At 35.6% G+C, this 20,801-nt stretch overlaps 1 protein-coding gene across 8 annotated transcripts; it reads right to left on the bottom strand.

Annotated features, from left to right (window-relative positions):
- Positions 1 to 3,828: 3,828 nt before the first annotated feature.
- LOC134527653 (uncharacterized) lies at positions 3,829 to 19,578 on the bottom strand. 8 transcript variants are annotated; one of them, XR_010074237.1, is made up of 4 exons: positions 19,378 to 19,524; positions 13,764 to 13,811; positions 6,455 to 9,863; positions 3,829 to 6,374 (listed from the first exon to the last, which is right to left on the bottom strand). XR_010074237.1 is itself a non-coding variant. In XM_063360521.1 (3 exons), the coding sequence occupies exon 3, from the start codon at positions 9,808 to 9,810 to the stop codon at positions 8,962 to 8,964; it is 849 nt and encodes a 282-aa protein (XP_063216591.1). In that variant the 5' UTR covers positions 9,811 to 9,863; positions 13,764 to 13,811; positions 19,539 to 19,578; the 3' UTR covers positions 3,829 to 8,961. The 8 variants fall into 8 exon arrangements, 7 of the variants coding, with proteins under 7 accessions (XP_063216591.1, XP_063216587.1, XP_063216588.1 ...); XM_063360521.1 differs by lacking the exon at positions 19,378 to 19,524 and adding an exon at positions 19,539 to 19,578 and having other exon boundaries at positions 3,829 to 9,863; XM_063360517.1 differs by having other exon boundaries at positions 3,829 to 9,863; positions 19,378 to 19,564.
- Between the last annotated feature and the right edge of the window lie 1,223 nt (positions 19,579 to 20,801).

Genomic DNA, 20,801 nt, shown 5'->3' on the forward strand with positions numbered 1-20,801 from the left:
AATGACTATATTTACCGGACGTTACTTGCGATGAAGACAATGGTTGTGGTCTCTCCGTGGGACGTAGGTCCGTCCCGGTCCGCGAGTCGAGTAGAACTGCGGAACTGGCATGGCGTCCGGTGGCGCGTCGGCCCCTGCCGCGCCAAGCTTGACCTCATTACGTTAAAAACTAAATGACTGCGTCTGGAAGAGACTTTAAGGTCGCAAAATTCGTAATTAATTGTTTGAGGGGGAATGGGTGTGGTTCGTCTCTAGTCCACTCGGATTTAGTGTGCTTTATAATAATAATGTCTGGTTTGGCCGTTCGGCTCGGTGGCTCGCTCGACTCGGGTGGGCCACGACCAGGGGTGCGTTCCGTTAGCGGGAGAGTATACTGGCGGGTGCAGGTCGGGCTTAGGGATGGTCGTCGGTCGGACGACGTCAAAGTTAAACACATTGGTGGTCAGACTGTGTTAAGCGAACATGAAGAAAAATTGCTTGTTGAAAAACTCTTAGTATGTGCAGAATGGGGATATCCTTTAGACTTGTATGGTTTGCAGCTTATCGTTAAAAGTTATTTAGAAAATACCTGTGGAAGCAGGTAAAAGTGTCCAGTGTCCGATACCAGTATCAGATGAAGATTATGAACCAGAAGTACCAGAAGAAGCATACTCTGAGAACACACAAGATGTTGCCTTTCCAGAAAAAAGAAACAACACTGCAGATGACAGCTCTGATGATAGCTTTTCCGATGGTTCCATTGAAAGTCAAGAGCTTGAGGAATCAAAAGTGACAAAGTTTGGAAGGACATTTAACAACATAGAACCTGTATCGGAAGATGACATTCACGTTAAGGACTGGGTTTTTGTAGGATTCGCTGCAGAAACTGGAAGCAAACCAGGACCCAGCAAACTTCTGTATTACATAAGTCAAGTTGTGCAGAAACTCGACTGTGAAACCTTTGAAGCAAGTTTTCTAAGATTCAAACAAACGCGAAATTTTTCAGGACATATATATGTGTTTCCAGCTGTGTTGTACTTTTCCAGTTTTACCTTCAGCCAGGTTGTCGGGAAGCTTTCAGAACCAGAAGTTATCCGGAGAGGGCAGCTCAAGTTCAAATTTAACCACAACTCAATTTCATGAAATGCTGCTAAAATTATAACTTAAGTTCAAATCATTAGTGGTTAGTTATACAGGACCATACATTATGTATTATAATTTTGTGGTGCTTTTCTGTTGTTTTAGAAGAGACTATACTTGTACCGGGTAATATATAAGATATTCAAGAATAGTTACAGGTATGTTCATTAAAATAAAAACATTTTATGCCTAAGCTATGTATTATTACAAATAATGTGAAAAATCTTATTGAGAAACAATTATAAAAAAAATTTTACATGGCTGTTTTGTTAAAAATTGTTAGTTGCAAGAAAAACACTGATCCTTTTCACACCACAGGCTCTACAAAAGGGATCATGCATACATTTCAGTGAGTGATCCTATTCACCCCATATTTGGGGACGGACCCCCCGCTTTAATATGGGAGGGGCCATGCTTCTTAACACCCCCCATACACAAATCCTGGCTACGCCACTGGGGGTGAATAGGATCACACAATATTTATAGTTTTTTTGCAAAAACCATTAGACATAATAGAACATGACTAAACCACTAGAAACTATGGATAAAGACTCAAGTTTTGAATGGATCAAAACATTTTTTGATTTCATATTTCCCATTGACATTCCAACGTGAATTTTCAAACTGATCCTATTCACCTCATTTTACGGTACTCTGCAAAGCTGGGGAGGGCAGGGGCCTTTAAATGCTACAAAATTTCCATAGTAAAAATATGTGAGATGTGTCGTTATTTTTTGGAGATGTTAGGTGGTGAGCCGTGAAGTGGAACATTACGTATTTTTTAGTTTGGCTGAAATATAATAATAAATTATTAAATAGGTAATCTTATTTTATGTTTTGCTGTGAAAAATAGTGTGAGTAATAGCACTATCACCTATTGTACCATACTTTTGAGTAACCTACTTGAGCAGAACTCTTCAATTATACAAGAAGTCTTAAGAAAAAAGGTGTTAAAAACTGTGTTATATTCATGGAACGTGTACAAAAAAATAATAAAATACATTTCCAACACCCCAAAGTAAGAAAATGCATTCCTTCCCCCCTTATATCACACAGAAATTTGCACTTTCCTTGTAGGCTAGTGCTGTTTTCATCATTAATAATAAATCCCCCTCCCCCAAACTGCCAAATATAAATTTTAATTTCCTGAACAGCAAAATAATAATAAAAAAACATTCAAAATGCTACATATTCCATGTTACATGCTTATTTCCTGCCAAAAAATTATTATTATTCTGGTATATAATTAATATACAACAATACCTGGGGCCCGTTTTTTGAATGTACTTTGCAGTTTTTCACTTTGCACTTTTACTCTACGAAATATGTAAAGTGAAGAGTAGTTCTGTTTCTTGAAAAAATGTTACATTTTGACAATATTACTTTTACTTTGCACACTGGAATATTAACATCTGTTTTTTGAACACAAATTTAGAAAAGTGAAAAGTATTGGAGTAGTAAGTAAATAGTTGGTGGACTCCGTAAAAAATTTGCCAAACCTGTTTTTTAAAAGAATACTTTTTGAAAAGTGTTTATGTTTACTCTTCAACTCTGCATAATATTTGCCAAAGTGTATTTTCTATTTGCAAGTCATTAGTTTAAATATTTGACTCTTTATTTTGCATGTATGTGGTTATTTCCTAATTCAAAATGATACGTAGAAACATTTTGGGTTTAGTGAACAACGATGTAGTGCAAGACGGAGATGAGCAAGAAGAGGTTGCGAGGGAAAGAATTGTTAGGGAGAGAATTAATTTTGTACATAGCAGTGATTTCAGTTTTAAAGAAACATATAGGCTGACTCGTATTCAGGCAGACTATGTACTCACTTTTATTGAACATAGACTGCAAAAAGCTACTAGCAGGAGCATGCCTGTATCACCAAAACAAAGATTGTTGCTAGCACTACATTGGCTGGGCAATGGGGCTCAAATGCATAGAATTGCCACTGCCCACAATGTTGTCAAATCAACAGTCTCTAACATCGTAAAAGAGGTATTTAACGTAATTGTCGATGAAATGTTTCGAATAGTGGTGTAGTGGCCAGAAAATGTACGTGATACAGCCCAAATTTTTTTTGAAATTGGTGGTTTTCCATGTGTTGCAGGGTGTGTTGATGGAACGTTAATAAATATTGATCGACCAAGTGAATTTGAAGATACTTATGTTGATAGACACGGGAAACATTAATTAAATGTTGGACCTAACAACACTTTTTATGCTGCAAATGCAAACTGGCTAGGAAGCTGTCATGATGCAAGAGTTTTACGCAACAGTGCTGTTCATCGGCGTTTTGAAAGTGGATGGAGGCCATTTCCCGGAGCAGTAATTCTAGGTGACTCTGCATATGGTTTGAAAGAATGGTTAATTCCACCTATTCATCGCAACCCTGATGATCTCACAGAGAGAAGGTTCAACACAGCACACAAGAGAACTCTGCGTATGATTGAGTGTAGCATTGGAATCATGAAGGAGAAGATTCCAGTGCTGAATCACATGAGAATTGATCCTGAATATGCAGGCATGCACAGTTCTTCATAACGTTGCATGCACAGTGGGTAGAGTCAATAGAGTGGTCGAACAGCAGCTGAAGGAAGTAGTAAATGAAGATGACAATACTCCAGAAGAATTACATCCAGCAATTGACAACAATGAGATACCAGCTGGTGCAATGAATAGACTGAATGTTGTACTTCAGTACTTCCAGCAATAAACAAATACAAGTTTGAAAGTGTTTTTTTTTTTTACTACTAAAAATTGCACATTTTATTTTCTGTGCAGTTTATGGTGAAATAAGTATTTTGTAAACAGCTAAATTGTAGGTCTTCGGCTAAAAAATGTCAGCTCATCAACATAAAAGTTTGCAGGATGTCCCTAAAAATAAAGTTACATACACCTTATATCGTAGAATATCATTTTTGCATTCTTCATCGCACAAGCAAACTTAAAATCTAACAATTGATAATTTAGAGGTGGGTGTAAAGTTTTTTTTTTTAAGTACAACAATTAAAAAACAAATTGCTAAGCCTCTTATTCACATAATGTTATTTTACACTCCGAGGCATATTATGTACTTAATTCACCATTTTGTATCAAACCTTTACTGTAAAATAATAAATGTTTTGCTTATATCTTTTTTAAAGTAGGCCTATACATAATTATGTTTGTTTCTATGTAATATTGATAAACCAGTGAATTAACAATAAACTCAATTAAAATTAATATGCAAACTTATTTTGGAAATTTTTGATTTATTAATGAAAACATTTCAAAAAATAATAAAAAGAAAGTATCATAAATTAACTGACAGAATGATTTTTACATGTTTCTTCAACAATCTTTACGTTTATTTTCATTATTCATTCGCAAAACTGCAATTATTTCTCCTTTCCGTCTTCCGATACTGGTTGATAAATGCACTGAAACAAGTTACCATCATTGTCCACATTGAAAACATAATTCCCACAGTTTACTGTCGGGGTGTTTCCCCCTCACCTGAAACAGCTGTGGCTTCACAATGATATGGGAGCTGTAGTCTCTGATATTTACTGACTGAATTTTAATGCGTGCTCTGTTTTTATGGGCGCCACCGTGCCACGTGCACGGACCGATGTGAGACTCTTTCCCAGGGTCGTGACGTCGCCCATGTGAGGCGTGATTTTAATTCCCCCCTGAAAACACCTAGCACTAATTCCTGCCCGCTCTCAGCGTCGGGCACGCTATTATCTACGCAGTGGGCTCTCAGGCGTCCCACACGCCGTCACACTCCACGTGGTCAAACAGATTTAAATAAGAAAATAATACATTTGATTTACACACCTGATTTATTCGGCGAATGCAACTTACACACGTACACAATTGAAACTGTTTAAAACGCCCGCGGCACAAATCTGTTTAGGTGTGAAGACCCCCACGTGGTCAAATCTCACATCACGTAGTACAAAAGAGAAAAGACCATTGCTGGTCGTAAGACAATTAGTTATGCAGTCCCCTGACCGAGAGGAGCTCGGAGGACGAAAAGAAAACGATTTAGACGGAATTAAATTGAAACAGAATTACTTGGCGGTGAAACAAGCGGTGAGGTCCCCGGAGTGCTGGCGCGTCTACTCTCGGTCGTTGGTGGCGGACTGGGGTGAGATCATGGCTCGGCTCGACTAACATGGCGTCCTCCCGCCGAAACAATTGCCGTTAAAGATATTTGTGAATTCGTGCCACGGGAAACTAAATTAACATGACAAGAATGATTTAAAAATTATGTGACATTTTTTTTAATAAAGAGAAAGGATTGTACAAATTATAATTATTAAGATTTAAATTTAATTATTGTCTGGCTCCGGGTTTCCTCGGGAATGCCCGGAAACGCTATTATATTTTGTTACCTTATTTTAATTAAAAGTACATAAAAGTATAAAACCCTCCCGGCCAATCTGCCGTCACGTTGCACATAGGGAACATAAAAACAAATAACACAATTATATTTAATTATGTTTTAGGGGTACGGTGCACTGACTCGACAGCGCCCTCTTGCCGGGCGAACACACACGCACGCACACGTACCTACGGGTAGGCGGGAGGTTTGAATGGAGGGTGGGTGGTGATTGGGCGGTGGCATATCGGACTTAACAGGGGCTGCAGGCCCGGACGATGTCAACTAATGTCAACAGACATACATTCTGGAGTAATGTCCTGTAAGCGTTCAGTGCCACTTACATTTTGAATTTTTTCTCCATTATCATTTTTTACTTCCAGTTGTTCTGCGTGATGGCTGAGGCAGACAACCCAAGTTCCCTTTCAAGTTTCAAAGCCTGCAACTTCCGTAAATGAATTTATACTTTTAATAACTCGACTGTCAACATTTCTTTCTCAGAAAGTGTTGGCATTTTTGAAACTTTACCACCTGTGCCCTGATGGTACTTTTGTTTGTTGATCCGGCCACTACATTTCTTCCCAAGATGAATGTTTGAGTATTTATACACTCCACCAGAATGGCTTGGTTGATCTTCGTTTTCACTTCTATCTTTGTGGAAACTCATGTCGGTATCATTTACTAGGCCTATTGGCATATTTAGCTCATCTTGAACAAGTGAATGTGGCATTGCAGATGCCTTATAATCACCACCACCTTCTGGAAGCCCAAGTCCATCTACAATGGGGCTGTCTTTTCCGATGATCTCAAGAATCTTCAGATCAACTGCATCTAGCACATTCCCTCTTCCTCCAGCAGAACCTGTGGTGTGTGCATTGTCCTTCTTACTCTGCAAGCAAAAAATATAAAAAATAATAATTAAAAAACTGGACCAAGACATTTCTTAGCAATATAAAAATGGCTACGCACCAGAGTTTGTGACTTCCATACTCCAAACTTCTTATCTCTCATGAATTCCCAGTCTCTGTTGTCACTCACCATCCCAACAGACTTAGCACGGCTTAGTACTCTTTGCCACGATTTTATTTTCATCCGTTGTGTTATAAGTGGATCCAACTTCGCAAATAAAATGTGCTTTTCTTCACTTATTACATCAAGAACTGCCATTTTCATGGCAGCGGTTTCTTGTTTCTTTAGAGAAAGCATTTTAACTTTATTTGCCATAACCTAAACACACAAATACAACAACAAATAAAACCCTTACGTAACATAACTTTCTGTACTTAACTTTTCAAAATGTCAATTTGAACAGAACAAATTGACAAGTCTTACAAAAATTTCAAAAAACAAACCACCTTTTCACGTTTCTTATTTCTGTGAAACTGAAAAGTGAATAGTGAACAACTTTTCAAAATATTTGCAATGGTGCCAACTTGTCACTTTGCACTCTTCACTTTTCAAGTATTTACTTTTACTTTTCACAACTCCTATTTCATAAAACAGTAAATTACCTGAAAAGTGTAAAGTATGGAGTAAAAAGCTGAAAAGTACGTTCAAAAAACGGGCCCCTGGTCTAAGGGAGAGAAAGAGTTTAAATACAAGATTGTTGTAGGCCTAATCAGTTTCTGCAGTAATTAGTATTGATATTTTTGTATATATGTAAAGTTATTGTCATACAGTGGCGTGTATTCAATAGACGCTAGGTAAGCAGTGCTTACCCTGCTGTTATGTTGCTTGGCGTAATGTAATAATTTTTGCTATCTGGTGATTTTATCTCGTGTGCCAATGCGATCCGATCACCATAGTGTGTCACCCGGTTGTCATGGTAACGTGAAAACCGGGCTGGTTGATGAGGCAGGGCGGGGGGGGGGGGGGGGGGGGAAGGGTTCACGTTTCTTCGTGAGACTACTTCGGTAATGTTCGCTCAAGGCCCGCTCTACCCAGAGCAGCTGGCCTCAGCTGTGTGTGCGCGTCGTGTAACAAACAAATACCGGTACAAATTTTATTTTTACAACTTATAAGGCAAGTTTTCATTGCGCAACAGTGTCCGTTTTAAGAACATTTTATTGTGTTTTGGTGTTTACTGTTTTTGTTTTAAGTGCTAGCCACAGTGAGAATGTAAACTTCATCTGCGACTGCCGTCATGTGCCAACAAGGTAAGCTGTGAGTTCCGCAGCGTATGCTGTCTGGGTCCGGGATGGAGCAGGACTCTCAACCCGGCCCCAGCCAAGAACACAGCCACGGCGTTGTTTGCAATTTTTTGAGTACTGATTTTAATTCTTTTTCTTTTGAAGATAAAAAAAGCGTTTGGCAGTGGGGAGACAGACTCCTGATTTAGACATAAAAACAACAGGAAAATCTTTTGTTAGACATTTTAATTGTAATTTATATTCGAAAAATGAGTGCCCATTACTTGGAAAACGTTTTTGCTGGCCAAGTGCATTTTATATTTCTACCAGGAAAACTGCAAAAATAGCCCCAATTCGCACCTAGAAATCCAAATTTTTCCAGGGGAGGGCCCCCGGACCCCAGCCTTAAGGTCGGGATGGGTGAGACAGCTTACCCACACAATAACTCCACCACACGCCACTGTTGTCATATCTCATATCCTAGAAATGGAACCAAGATTAAAAGTGTTTTTGGAACAAAGTAATTTGTGTGTGTGTGTGTGTGTGTCTATATGTGTGTGTGTATATATATACACACACACACACACACATACATACATTCAATTATCCTATCTGATATGTTTTCTGCTTATTCTCTGAGGGAACCTTCTAATATTTTACGTATAGTTTACCAGTAGTTTATTACTTTCAAGGTTTGTTGTTAAATATAAGGAAATTCTAATTTTCACATACAATTAATTTTTAGGAAGGGAAAACCATATTGCAATATAAATGCATCTAAAAATTGCTTTCTATGAAAACTTTTTATTTCTCTTTATAGATTAAATGAACCAGGTGAGATTTCTTGCATCAATTATATCATTCTTTCAACAGACAGTGAGCTGTCACAAAGTGATACATCTTTCTTAGACAGAGTTCACCTAGTGTAAAATAACCAGACCAACAGTCTGGGCTATGAATTAAGAGCTTGAGGTATGCATCTTTGAACACTATCCACATTACCTTAAAATATAATTAGGCTCTTCATTCTGTCTGTATGCAGGCGCAAATTATTGGTGTCACTGAAATCATTTGGTTAATATCAACTGAAAAAAACTTGTTTGTATTTACCAATTAAATTAAAATATTGTAAAATTACACCTACCAAGGACACTGAAGTACAAATTTTTCTCACCCATTTTTTATTTTATTTTGTGGTAACATTATACATTACACATGTTTAGTTCTCAAATAAATAAACAATACAAAAGAAGTGAACAAATACAAAAATTAAGGAACCTTTAGAAATTTTAATTAAAGATGAAGTCACAAGATTTTAAAAAAATATAATTAACAGACATACATTAATCATATTTCAGTTAATGCACGATATCTATTTTCCTCAAAGCCTGTGAAACTGTAAAGTGGCCTTCCCTCGCGCCTCTCCTTGAGTGCACGGAACACGGCAAACCAGTTCTTCTTCAACTGTTCGTGGGTGCTGCTGGCCACCTCTGCCCGGAACCTCTCGAGGCACAGCGGCTTCCAAAGACTGTCGTCCTGGAGAACATCGTACAGTCTGCGACAGGTCTGGGAGAGAATGGCCAGGCTCCTGTAGTCCAGGAGGTTGGCGACCGTCAGTAATATCTCGACGGGCAGGCTGGCCAGATGCACGTCTGGCAGGCCTCTGTCCCGCAGCAGCCGGCCACGGATGGGGACCGCCACACAGTTTTTGAACTCCCGGCTCAACCTCTTCAGGTCCGCGTACGGCCCGCCACCAGACCTCACGTACCGACGCACGTCTGGGTACCACACCACACGGTCAAGCCTCGTCTCACCAGGGACCACTGCGCTCACGCACAGCGCAAATGGCAAGCGCAGCGCCACAAGGAGGCAACGACACTCGAGCACCGGCAACACGAACCTGAGCTCATATGAGCTCTTCTCCCTTGACCACCAGTCCCTCGGCATTCTTTGCACGCTCCTCAAGCGACGTACATCGAAGCTCGCCAGATACCCATCCTCCTCTGCGCTGTCCCATGACTCTTTCAGTGAGAACCCACACTCCATCATGAGCGTGCACAGCAATACCACAAACACGTGGTCAACCTTTGTTCTGTCTTCGTCATCGCAGTGGTCTTCCAACACAGACTGAAAAAGAACCTCCAGAGTCTCCGGTACCTCGCTGTCCGTGGAGTCGTCGACGGTAAGCGGTCGCATGCTTTTCTGGCTTTGGCACTCCGTGGAAACCAACACTACATTCGTACGGCTACCTTAAAAAGAACACGAGGAAGATTACAAATTTCAAATAACCTATTTAAGAAAATTCAACACAATAATAAATTACAAGGAAAAATTTTTCACGCATGGTTACTACAGAATTGCAGCATAAAAAATTCCCAACTTTTCTAGGGTTCACTTAAAAAAAAATAAATCAATCAATCAATTTGAAATTAAAAGTTGGGTCAGTCCATGTGATATCAACCAATGGTCATACCTCAGAATAAGGTAATATTTTGCATGTAGGTAGTACTAGTTGTTAATGTTAAAAACACAAAATTCTAGATTTTTTGAACAAAACATTTATGAGTTATTAATTTATAAATTTTATAAACTGTGTGTATCAGGCATTTGTAGAAAATTATTTTGTTTTGTGTGTTTATTAGACATTTAAATGAACAAAATTAAAAATATTTGTATAAATTTTTCTTTTCATATATTTTATTGGTTTCATTACTTGAGTTGGATTGACAAAAATTAAAATGTTAATAATGTTGATAATGAATTTGTTCCCTGATTCTCGTGATAGTGGTTTGGTGTGTAATTTTGCATTTTGTAATGATATTACACAGTTTAGATACTGTGTGAATTTGTATGATATTGCATATTTTATACTTAAAGAATTCATAGCGGTAAGGTTGGTTCAGTGACAATTAAAATAATGTTAAGTTGTTAAAAATGAATGTATTCATGCGAAACTGAGTTATTTTATTCAGATTGGACTCCTGAAAATTCTGTGCTCTTGAAGGGCTTTGAAGTCTAGGAAAACTGGTTAGTTTTTACCAAATTAAAAAAAAGTGAATATTGATGGAAAATTATTAATATTGTTTGAAATAATTTATTCCTGGAAATTTAACAAATTTTTACATTGAATATTTTATGTTTTTAAAGTAATTTATATTTTTGCTACACAATTTTCTTGAACTTTATTAGCATTGCCACATTATATTATTTTCAGAATTCAGTTGTAATTCAAAACACCCTACTGCAAGATACTAATCAAGTAACATAAGTAGTATGCAAAAATGTGATTTTTTTAACATTTTTAATATCAGGCATGACTTCTAACATTTCCCATAAGTGTTCCTGACCCAGAGGCAGATCCAGGAGGAATGAAGGAGGCACATGAATCACACAGGCCCCCAGAAGTGTAAGAGATGCACTTACAAATGAATAAAAATACTTCTTAATTAAATTTTTTGGACTACTATATATTTTAAGTGCTTTTCGAAGGATGTATAGCTATTAATACCTAACTTAGTCTGGATCAAATATCTAGATTAAGTTTTTAATATCTAAATATTAAAGTCACTAAAGGGGCCTGCCTAGTCAGGGGTGTATTAGGGGTAGTGAGGTGGCATGATAAGTGCGACACTTGCTGGTGCTTCTAGTGTGGTAGTGCCTTTAACGTGCAAGGCTGTGAACAGGCGTGCTGTCATCTCGTCATGCACAGGGGAACTATGATATATGAGCAGTAACCATAACATTATACAACAGAAAAATAAAAATATGTAATGCAAATGCTTGAGTGCTTTCAGAAATCCATACCGGGTGTTTTATGCCTAAAAATCAAACTGAAACCATGCATTTTAACAATTTTTACCCTTCTAAAAATTCAGTTTAGATACAAAATGCAGAAACAGGTCATCTACCCTAGGCGTATTCTTATATGTTTTTCGTAAATGGACACCACTCTGATATCTTGAGCAGTTTCCAGACGCATTGTATTTTTCAAAGGCGGATCGGGCGGGGTAGTAGCAAGACAATAGTAGTAAGGGAGGGAAGTGACCATGGATGGAAGAACTTGACTCGACCTTGACCCTTATATGCATTTCAGATAGAACATATCCAGCTCTCTAAAAGTGAACTTCAATCCAACACAGAACCCTCTAGATGATAACTGGATTGTATAAAAACATCTAGTAATAAACCTCTTATCCACTACTATCAAGCTGTTTTATCAGTATTACTGTTCAGTAATACCTGTGGTAATTTCTCTTTAGAAAAACCATGCATTAAAATAAATTGTATAATCCTTTGCCAAATCGTAGCCATTTCAAATTTGTCTTAATTCTCTGTAGTATTCTGCCCCCTCACTCAAAAGTTCAAGTTCTTCGTTCAATTTATTTGTTAGTTTATTTTAGAGTTTATGTGTGATTTTTTTTATTCCATGCTATCAAAATCAAAATGAGATAACTTGGCTTGGATTATTTTCTCTATAAAAAAAACTGAACATAACGTATCCCAACTTTTTGCAAGGCTGTGCATGTCCTTGTTTTCATTCTAATGCTGGTGAGATTGTAAGGTTGCTGTGAGATCTATAAGTGTCACCATTATATGAGAGGTCTTCCTTACTTTCTACACTTATTTTATATTAAATTATTTTACTGTTCTTCATAAAGCCCCTTCAACCTCTAAACAAAAACGTTTTTACTATTCAATAATATTAATTACTATTAATTATTTTGTAAAATTTATAAAGCTGTAAAGAATATTAATTCAGCTTAACAAGGGTTTTTCCATTTACCCGATAACATTTTAAAAATTTGTCTAGGGGACCTTCACTTCTCCCCCTCCACTCATGGTTTTATTGGGGGGAGGAGGAATATTTCAGAATCCCAGTGACTCCCCTCACCACCTTACATATCAAACTCGTATCTGCTCTGCTGTCATACTAGTATTACAAAACTCTATTACGCAGATTCGATTGCAAGAGCACATATGACGACACCTGCGGCACTAAGCAGTCACAGCTAACAGCCTACATCCTAGATGCAAATACCAGACAGCTCAGTTCCATCACCACAGGCGAGATTGCAACAAACAACCTAGCTGCAACAGATATCATTACAGCAATCACTGATGCTTCGTTTCAAACACCATGCTGGTTGTTTCCATTCCTAGACATTCCTATTTTTTTAAGGCCTTTGCTCAAAAATGTATCATGGTAGGTATATATTTTCTAAATGTTATATAATAGCGGTAAAAAGCCATGCAAGTGAACATAATTACGAAAATGTTTAATAAATATATATCTGGTGGGAAAATTTGCAAACCAACCTAAAAAAAAATACAACAGCTATATGATCAAATAAATAAAATACAGGAAAAACCTTTCATTAATTAATAGAAATGACAATAAAAAGAAATAACCATTTCTGTGCTGAGACCAATGCTTAAGCAATAATCATTACAGAGTTTTTTTTTCCCTAAACAATTTACATTTTACAGTGTGATAGAATTTTACATGCTGAACTTTTCCAGCCAGATTTTGAAGAAAGACTACCTATTTAAGTCATTACCATTCAACCTAGTTTGACGTTTCATGGTCCTTAGACCCCAAAAACTATATCTGACTGAAAGTGTAATCTATTACGACCAGTTAACACGAGTACTTACGCAGGGTGTCAACAAATACTTGATGAACCTTTTTCAGGACCTTTCAATTAAATATTCTTTAACTTTTTATATCAAATTGTGGTTTTATATATAAAACATAACTATAACTAACATAAAATAGATCTACAATTCGCAGGAAATTGTTGATTTTTGTGTAGGAAAGTTAAATCCGGATTAGAGATAGTTTTCACAGTGTACTAGAGGTCTCTCCAACTAATGTGCAGGTATTAAATGAAGTAAGATGTCAAATAAAAATGTGAGTTAGCAAAAGGCTGCTTCCAACACTCTCACTGTTTATTTTGCGACTTTTGTTAACATTATTTAGCCCCGTTAAGTACTTTTACTTGACCCATAGATATCCTGTTAATTATGTGGCGGGAGGAAATTTTTTTAAGCTGCAAACTAGACTAATATTGTGGACTTAATATTAAACAATTTTGCGTAGTCTTACGTTTTCAAAATAACAACATTAAACCCAGTTAAAGTTTACTCACCACAAGACAAACAGGTGTTACACAGAAAAAACTTCTAGGATTCTGCAGCTGCAAATAACATAAAAAAAAATATTTAGAAGAAATTCAGTATCACAACAAAAATAAAGACTAACAAAGGAAAAATTATTAGCTTAATAATCCGATCATAACTAACAGTGAATAATTCCCAAGGAAAAACTTAAAAATAACATTAATTCCTGAACTTGAACACCTTCTTCACAAGCTCCTGGTAAAGGTAACTTTGGGTTATTGTAACCCAGGGCCCCCACATGGCCGGTGCTACCGTTGCTATAGCAACGGGGCCCATGGGTCTAGGGGGCCTGCGAAGGAAAGAAAAAAAAATTAAAACAAAAAAGTAGACAATTTTAAATAAATCATAGAAAACAATTAAACAGTAAGGCCTAAATTTAGTAATATTATTCTGAATATGCTGTGCGTACAGAACGTGTCTGAATCTACAACTGTGAGTAACAAAACCACCACCAATTGACGTGACACCATGTTGACAGTGCAGAACACTTACACTCATTTATTTGCCATTATTCAAAATCAATTAACGTTGAAAATCGAAACACTGACTTAAAACTAGTTTTAATGTGTTTTAAAAATAATTGTGAAAAGGTTAAAAAAAATATATAACTAAAACAACATACATAAAGAAAAAAAAATATTTTTTATCACTGTTATAAAAAAAAAAGGGGGGGGGGGGCATCATGAATTCTAGCTACGGGGCCCGCAGGATGATGTGGGGGGTCTGTTGTAACCAACGTGTTTAACTTCATCAATTTCGAACACTAAAAATATCTTTTACATATAACTTTTCCGGAACTATATATTTGTGAAAAAATTTTTTTTTTTAATACAGAGTTTAATGAACAGAAAATGTATAGTATCGCTAATTCTGTGAAATAGGTCAAAATATAACTCAAGTGAAAGGTTGATTATGTTGAGTCAGCTATAAATAATAATGCAAAACTTTATAGAAATGTCCAGTGTGTGGGAGTCTTAGAAGCTGCTATTTTTATGTGCACTTCAACAAGTTGTCTGGGATTGTTTAATCTATAACTGTTAATGTTTGAGTGTTGACATGTAACTGGTTTTATTTATCTGTTTTATTTATGATCAGTAATTAGCTTTGTATTTTCTGATTGAAGTGGGTAAAAACTACAATTTTTTTTACAATCTACAATGGCTACCAGTTTATATGGAACATGTAGTGTAGGTCTTTTTATTAATTTTGTGTGTCATATAAATACATACACAGACAAGAAGATAAATCTTAATATTGCTGAACGTCCTGATGATGAAAAAGCAGATCTGCTTTGGAGGATAGATGAATTCACACTGCATTCAAATTCAGTATATGTTCACACCACTATGCATCACTATTTAATATTATGGGGAAGCTTTTAAAAAGTGTTGTGATCCAGCAAAGAAACACAAATGTGGCATCAGACCTATAAGTATCTCTTCAAATGGCCAAAGATACAAAAAGGAAAGCTGGTGTTTTGTTAGTTCTTGGACAAAAGCTGTGTTCCAACTGTAGGACAAAGTTATTTCAAAAACAAGAGATTGAAAATTCACAGAATAATTCTAACAAAGAGGAAGGCCCACACCCTCACAGGCTTACATCTAAGAAGGAAGACCTTAGTGACACTACACCATTTGAAAAGGAAGATTTCAATTAAGCATGAGTACGGTTGATATATCACCCTTAAAAATAAAAAGACTTTCAAAGCATTCAAAATTAGTGTAAAAAGTAAAGTGAAATCAAAAGTAGCAGTTTTGAAGCTACCCGAAGATGAATTGCAGTCTGAAGGAAGTAATGACGAAGACTTACCTGAAGAGTTAGTTATTACGAGGAATGCAAGTGACTTAAATTTTCTAATCAGTCAGATAAAAGAAAAATTAAAATATGCAACATCCATACAGGAGAAGTTACAAATTTTATTAGTTGCACCTAATTCCTGGTCACGAAAAAAATTTCAAAAGATTTCAATGTTTCTGAATACATAGCATCATGCCAGTTGGTGAAAAAGGAATTGCAACTGTAACAATCAATCAACCAATCAATCAATCAATCAATCAATCAATCCTTTCATGTCCAGGCCTTTGCAAGGTCGAAAAATTTCTGCTGAATATGTTGAAAAAGTTACCAATTTTTATCAAGCAGATGAAAACAGCAGACTAATGCCAAGTGCCAAAGACAAGGTTAGTATACCAAAAATGTTTATGAACAAAAGCACCTAATACTTTGCAATCTTATGGAACTACACACAGCAGACAGAGAGAAATTTCCTTCTGATAAAGTAGGATTTTCTAAATTCTGTGAGCTACAGCCGAAATGATGCGTCACAGTTGGTCAGCCAGGTACACATTCTGTCTGTGTTTGCTCAATACACCAGAATCCAATCCTTCTTTTAAGTTCTATGAATTTAAAAAAGTTATGATTGCATGTTAAGGGTATGTTCCAACTGTCCAATTTCTGGGAAAGTACAAGAATGCATAAGAAACGTTTTTACTTACTTTGATGATGAAGATAAAATTCAGTTTTCACAATGGGTAACTACTGATTGCAGCCATTTACAAACTTTGGTCCTTCATGAGAGTTTATTGATATTTTGAAGAAACTGGCGCCTTTTATACCACAGCAGTCAAACTATGCGAAACAGAGGAAAGAAAACATTCAGCCAAAAGAAATACTAGTTTTCATGAACTTTGCAGAAAACTATCTTTTGTTATCCCAGACGAAATTCAGTCATATCATTGGGTGTATTCTGCTTGCACATTACATCCAATAATTCTGTACTTCAGAAAGGATGGAGAAACATGTAATATGTCTTTGTGCTTTATCTCAGATTATCTAAATTATGTTGTTCTCTTTGTATATGAGGTTCAAAGAAGATTAAGCTTACTAATTCATTAATATTTCCTTAAAATTAAATGAGTGGAGTATATCAGACGGTAGTGGGTAGTGCAGCAAAATACAAGAATTTTAAAAGTATCGTCACCCACTGCTATCACTTAGAATATTTTGATTTAAAAGCTTTGTGGACCTTTCCTGCTACAAGTCATGGTAAAACATCTTGTGATGGTGTTGGAGAATGTGTTAAAAGGACAGTATCTAGAGAGAGCTTGCAAAGACTGTATAGCGATCAAATTTTGACAACTGAGCAGAAGTTACAGATTTGCAATGAATACTATACTAGAATTAAGTTTCAGCTGATCAAAGAATACGACATTCACGCAGTGGAATAAAAGCTTAACAAGAGTTTCTCAGAGTTCACAACTGTGCCTGGAACAAGGTCCTTGCACTATTTCATCCCACTATCCAAAAACTATAATAGCAGCTAAGTGAATTAGCGCTGATGAGAATTTTTCGTTTGAGTACTCTTTGACTGAAAAAAACCGAGAGCCTCAGAATTAAAAATAATTGATGTGTTCAGTTTATGATGATAAGTATTATAGGTATTCGGTTAGTAATTGAAAAAGAAGATGACAATGCAATGATTTTTAAGTTTATGCATCCTCACTGGCTAGTTATATTATTTTACTGGCCAGAACATTGTAATTATGGTCAGGAAGATTCATGCTGGGTGCCATTAGTCAACAATCTTTGCACTGTTGATGTTCTGGAACTTGAGACTTACGTTGAAAGGGTGCACTATAAACTAACATCCATAAGCGAGAGAAAAATTAAATCAAAATGGTTAAAATAGAATCAGCTTCTTCATAGATTACAATGATAAAGAACTTAAAGTAGGCCTACTTCAGGTAGGTACAATTTCAAGTGACACCGGTATTGTAAAACAATGCAATTTTCCTGAGCTCAGCTAGCAGGATTACTCTGACTACTGTAATTCTGTAAATTTTATTTTATTTATATAAAATTATGTACTGTATGTATGTACCAATAGTTAACAAAAATTCTATTACTTCAACAAAACATTTCTTTAGGTGGGGTGAGGGTGAAAAAGTAAACAACCACAATTTTTAATCCACCATTTTGTAGCAAATTTTGCACTCTTTCTAATGGTATCAAGCCCAAGATTTTAAATATTTATATTAAAAAGTTATAATAGGCTTATTGAAATGTTTACAATTTTTGGTAATTCATTTTCTTCCACTTCTAACATAAATTGCACATCCTTCTGGGCATTTAATTACATTTTACAAGTGATATTTGAAATATACGTAAAATTCTGAATTCGTATGGTGAATTTCACAATTCTACCTTAATAACTGTTATTACAAATGTAAGTTGAAGCAAGATGTGTCACTCGAATTTGGTTGTGGATTTAAAAAATTCCACCGAACAGAGGGAATCTTTGAAGGGCTTTAAATTCCAAAATAGAGCCAATTTTCCAAAAATGAAAAATATGGATTCTTATATTTGACCGAAGATACCATTTACTTACCAAATTTCATCCAAATCTGAGATGGTGAGGTAGACAATGTATATATTAGCTGGATGATCTCGCAAGGAATGACCTTCCATATTATGTTTTTAACTTGCATTCAAACATGTGTTAAAGATATTTCAACTAAAAATTGACTGACAAAAATGTGTAATATCTTACGTATGGTAAAACCAGAATTACAATTGCCCATCACATTCGTCCTACATTCGGATCCAAGACATTCTTTCCGTCTGTCAACGTTACAAATCTAGCCAAGAGATTTACAGCATGAGTTCATCGGTTCATAAAAAATATATTTTTCCAAATCAGTTTATGTTCCTTTATGTATTGTATAACATATGCTTGGAAAATTTCATTGTCGTTAATGTACTGTTCGGACAGACGTTTTAACAAGAGCAATGTTATCATTCAAAACATCGGAAAGAACAAATACTAACTTCACAGACCTGTATTCTAGACAATTGAATGGTAAAAGTTCCATATCACTTATCCAAGTTTGTCCCTTGAATATGATGGCTTAATATTACATTTTGATCCTGTGGTAAATGATGCTTGGTATTTTAATTTAGTATGACAAAAGATCCTGCACGAAGAAATCTTGAGATATAATAATAAATTATGATCTCAAGATGAATAAAAAGCAAAAAATTTTTGTATTCAACTTACAACTTCATTGTAACATGACAAGTTTTTAACGTGCAGGAACATTCGACGTACTAAATTAAAAAAAACAAAAAAAAAAAAGAATTATGTACCACATGATCAATATTTACAGGATCATGCCACCACGATCAGTCACGTAATCAACAGACAGATTCCGGACAGACAAAGATTATGGGCAATTGTAATTTATGCTTAGCTTAAAAATTAATTGAGATTAGTAATAGAGCGAGGATAATTAATTTAATGATCCGTAATTACAGTATAATCAAACAAAAAACCTTTAAAAGACACCATTTCCCCCTAAATTTAAGCCTTCCAGTCAGTTGACACCATCTAAGTGGAAAATGTTAAGAACGGACTAATGATGCAACTATCGGTTGTTGATGGACAAACGGATAGCGGTCGGGAAGAGCAGATCATTCAGTCTCCAGCTTTAGTGCAACAATATTCACTTAAATACACTAAGAATAATTTTGACCTCATAACCTTCAAATTAGATATCTTAACCTAGAATAATCGGCATAGCTTACAATAATCAATACTTGCATCAGAAAATTCGTAATTTTTAAAATATATACTTTAATAACAGCAAATGACCATTCATTTATTTATTTGTTAATTACTACATCACTTTCCAAAAATACAAAAACAAACCATAGAATTAACAAGAAACACTGATAAGGGTGCTCACTTAAGCGTAAATATCCCGAGGAAAGTGGTATACATAGAGTAAATAAAGTACTGTGGTCTTCGAGCATATATATCATAGAGAGCTTATTCGTCGTTTGTTTGGAAACCGAGATCTCGAACAGCTGATTGTTGGCTACCTGCTGGAAAACTTCCATAAGAACCAATGTAGTGGCGGGCTATCGTGCGGGATTTCTATAGTTTGCTGCGTTTGAGAAAGATAATAGGTTTGGTTTATACTAATAAACGTATTAATTAACCAACGTAGAAATATATTAGTGCTGAAGCTTATCAGAAAGTTTGTAAAATATGGTTTTTTAACTTGAAGACCCAACCCTTGTTTACCCTACTTCAAATGTATTTAATTTAATATGGTTACTTCTTGTGTTGCGTACGGATGTAATGAGAGATTCGAAAAAAGAAGCAGTGTTTCGTTTCACAGGTAAGGTTATGAATAAATAGATTTAGTTTAAGAAAGGATTTGAAACAAAGCTGTTGCGATGTGACGATAGCCGACTTAACATTTTGTGATTTAGGCAAATCCGTATTTATAATATACTTTAGTTAATGTCTGTGTCGAGAATTCTATGAAACAATTATTCTAAAAGACAATTATAAACTGATATTCTCTTATTGTTTTGCAAAAGATATTTCGAATGTGATAAACCTAACCTAAGCGACCTTAAACATGATCAACCATTGGACCATTAAATTACTTATGAACTATTTGAATTATTGCAATGCTATTTTACATAATCATTACAATAGATGTCAGTAGCTAAGAAAAATGTTTAATCTTATTTCTAATTTCTTTTTATAGGATGACCCCTAGTTTGATTTTTAATGTTTTTTTGTAGGGTTTGTGTCAAACTTATTGTTAACATTGTGAGAGTTTTTAAAATTTACTGTTTTACAGTTTCCCAGTTGATGAGAAAAGAAGAAGTATTTGGACTTTGGCTCTTAAAAGGGTTGATTTATATATGATCTTTTGTTTTGAGTAAAGAGCAGACATTCATAAAACTAAACAGGGTTGATGCATTTGTAAACAATGATTGTGCAATGATATGGATGCCAATGATGTGACCAAATTCTTGTAATTTATGTCTTTGGACTAAATTTTTTTACTACTTATTAGAATGTAAACTCAAGAAATGTAACATACTGTATATGCCTATGTTTACCATAATTATATAGTTTTAAGTTTCATTGAAGCTAAATGTAAAATGATTTTGGAAAAGTATCTGTATGTGTGTGTGAATGTGACATA

This window comes from Bacillus rossius, chromosome 1 (genome assembly GCF_032445375.1).
Source record: "Bacillus rossius redtenbacheri isolate Brsri chromosome 1, Brsri_v3, whole genome shotgun sequence".
Lineage (NCBI taxonomy): Eukaryota > Metazoa > Arthropoda > Insecta > Phasmatodea > Bacillidae > Bacillus > Bacillus rossius.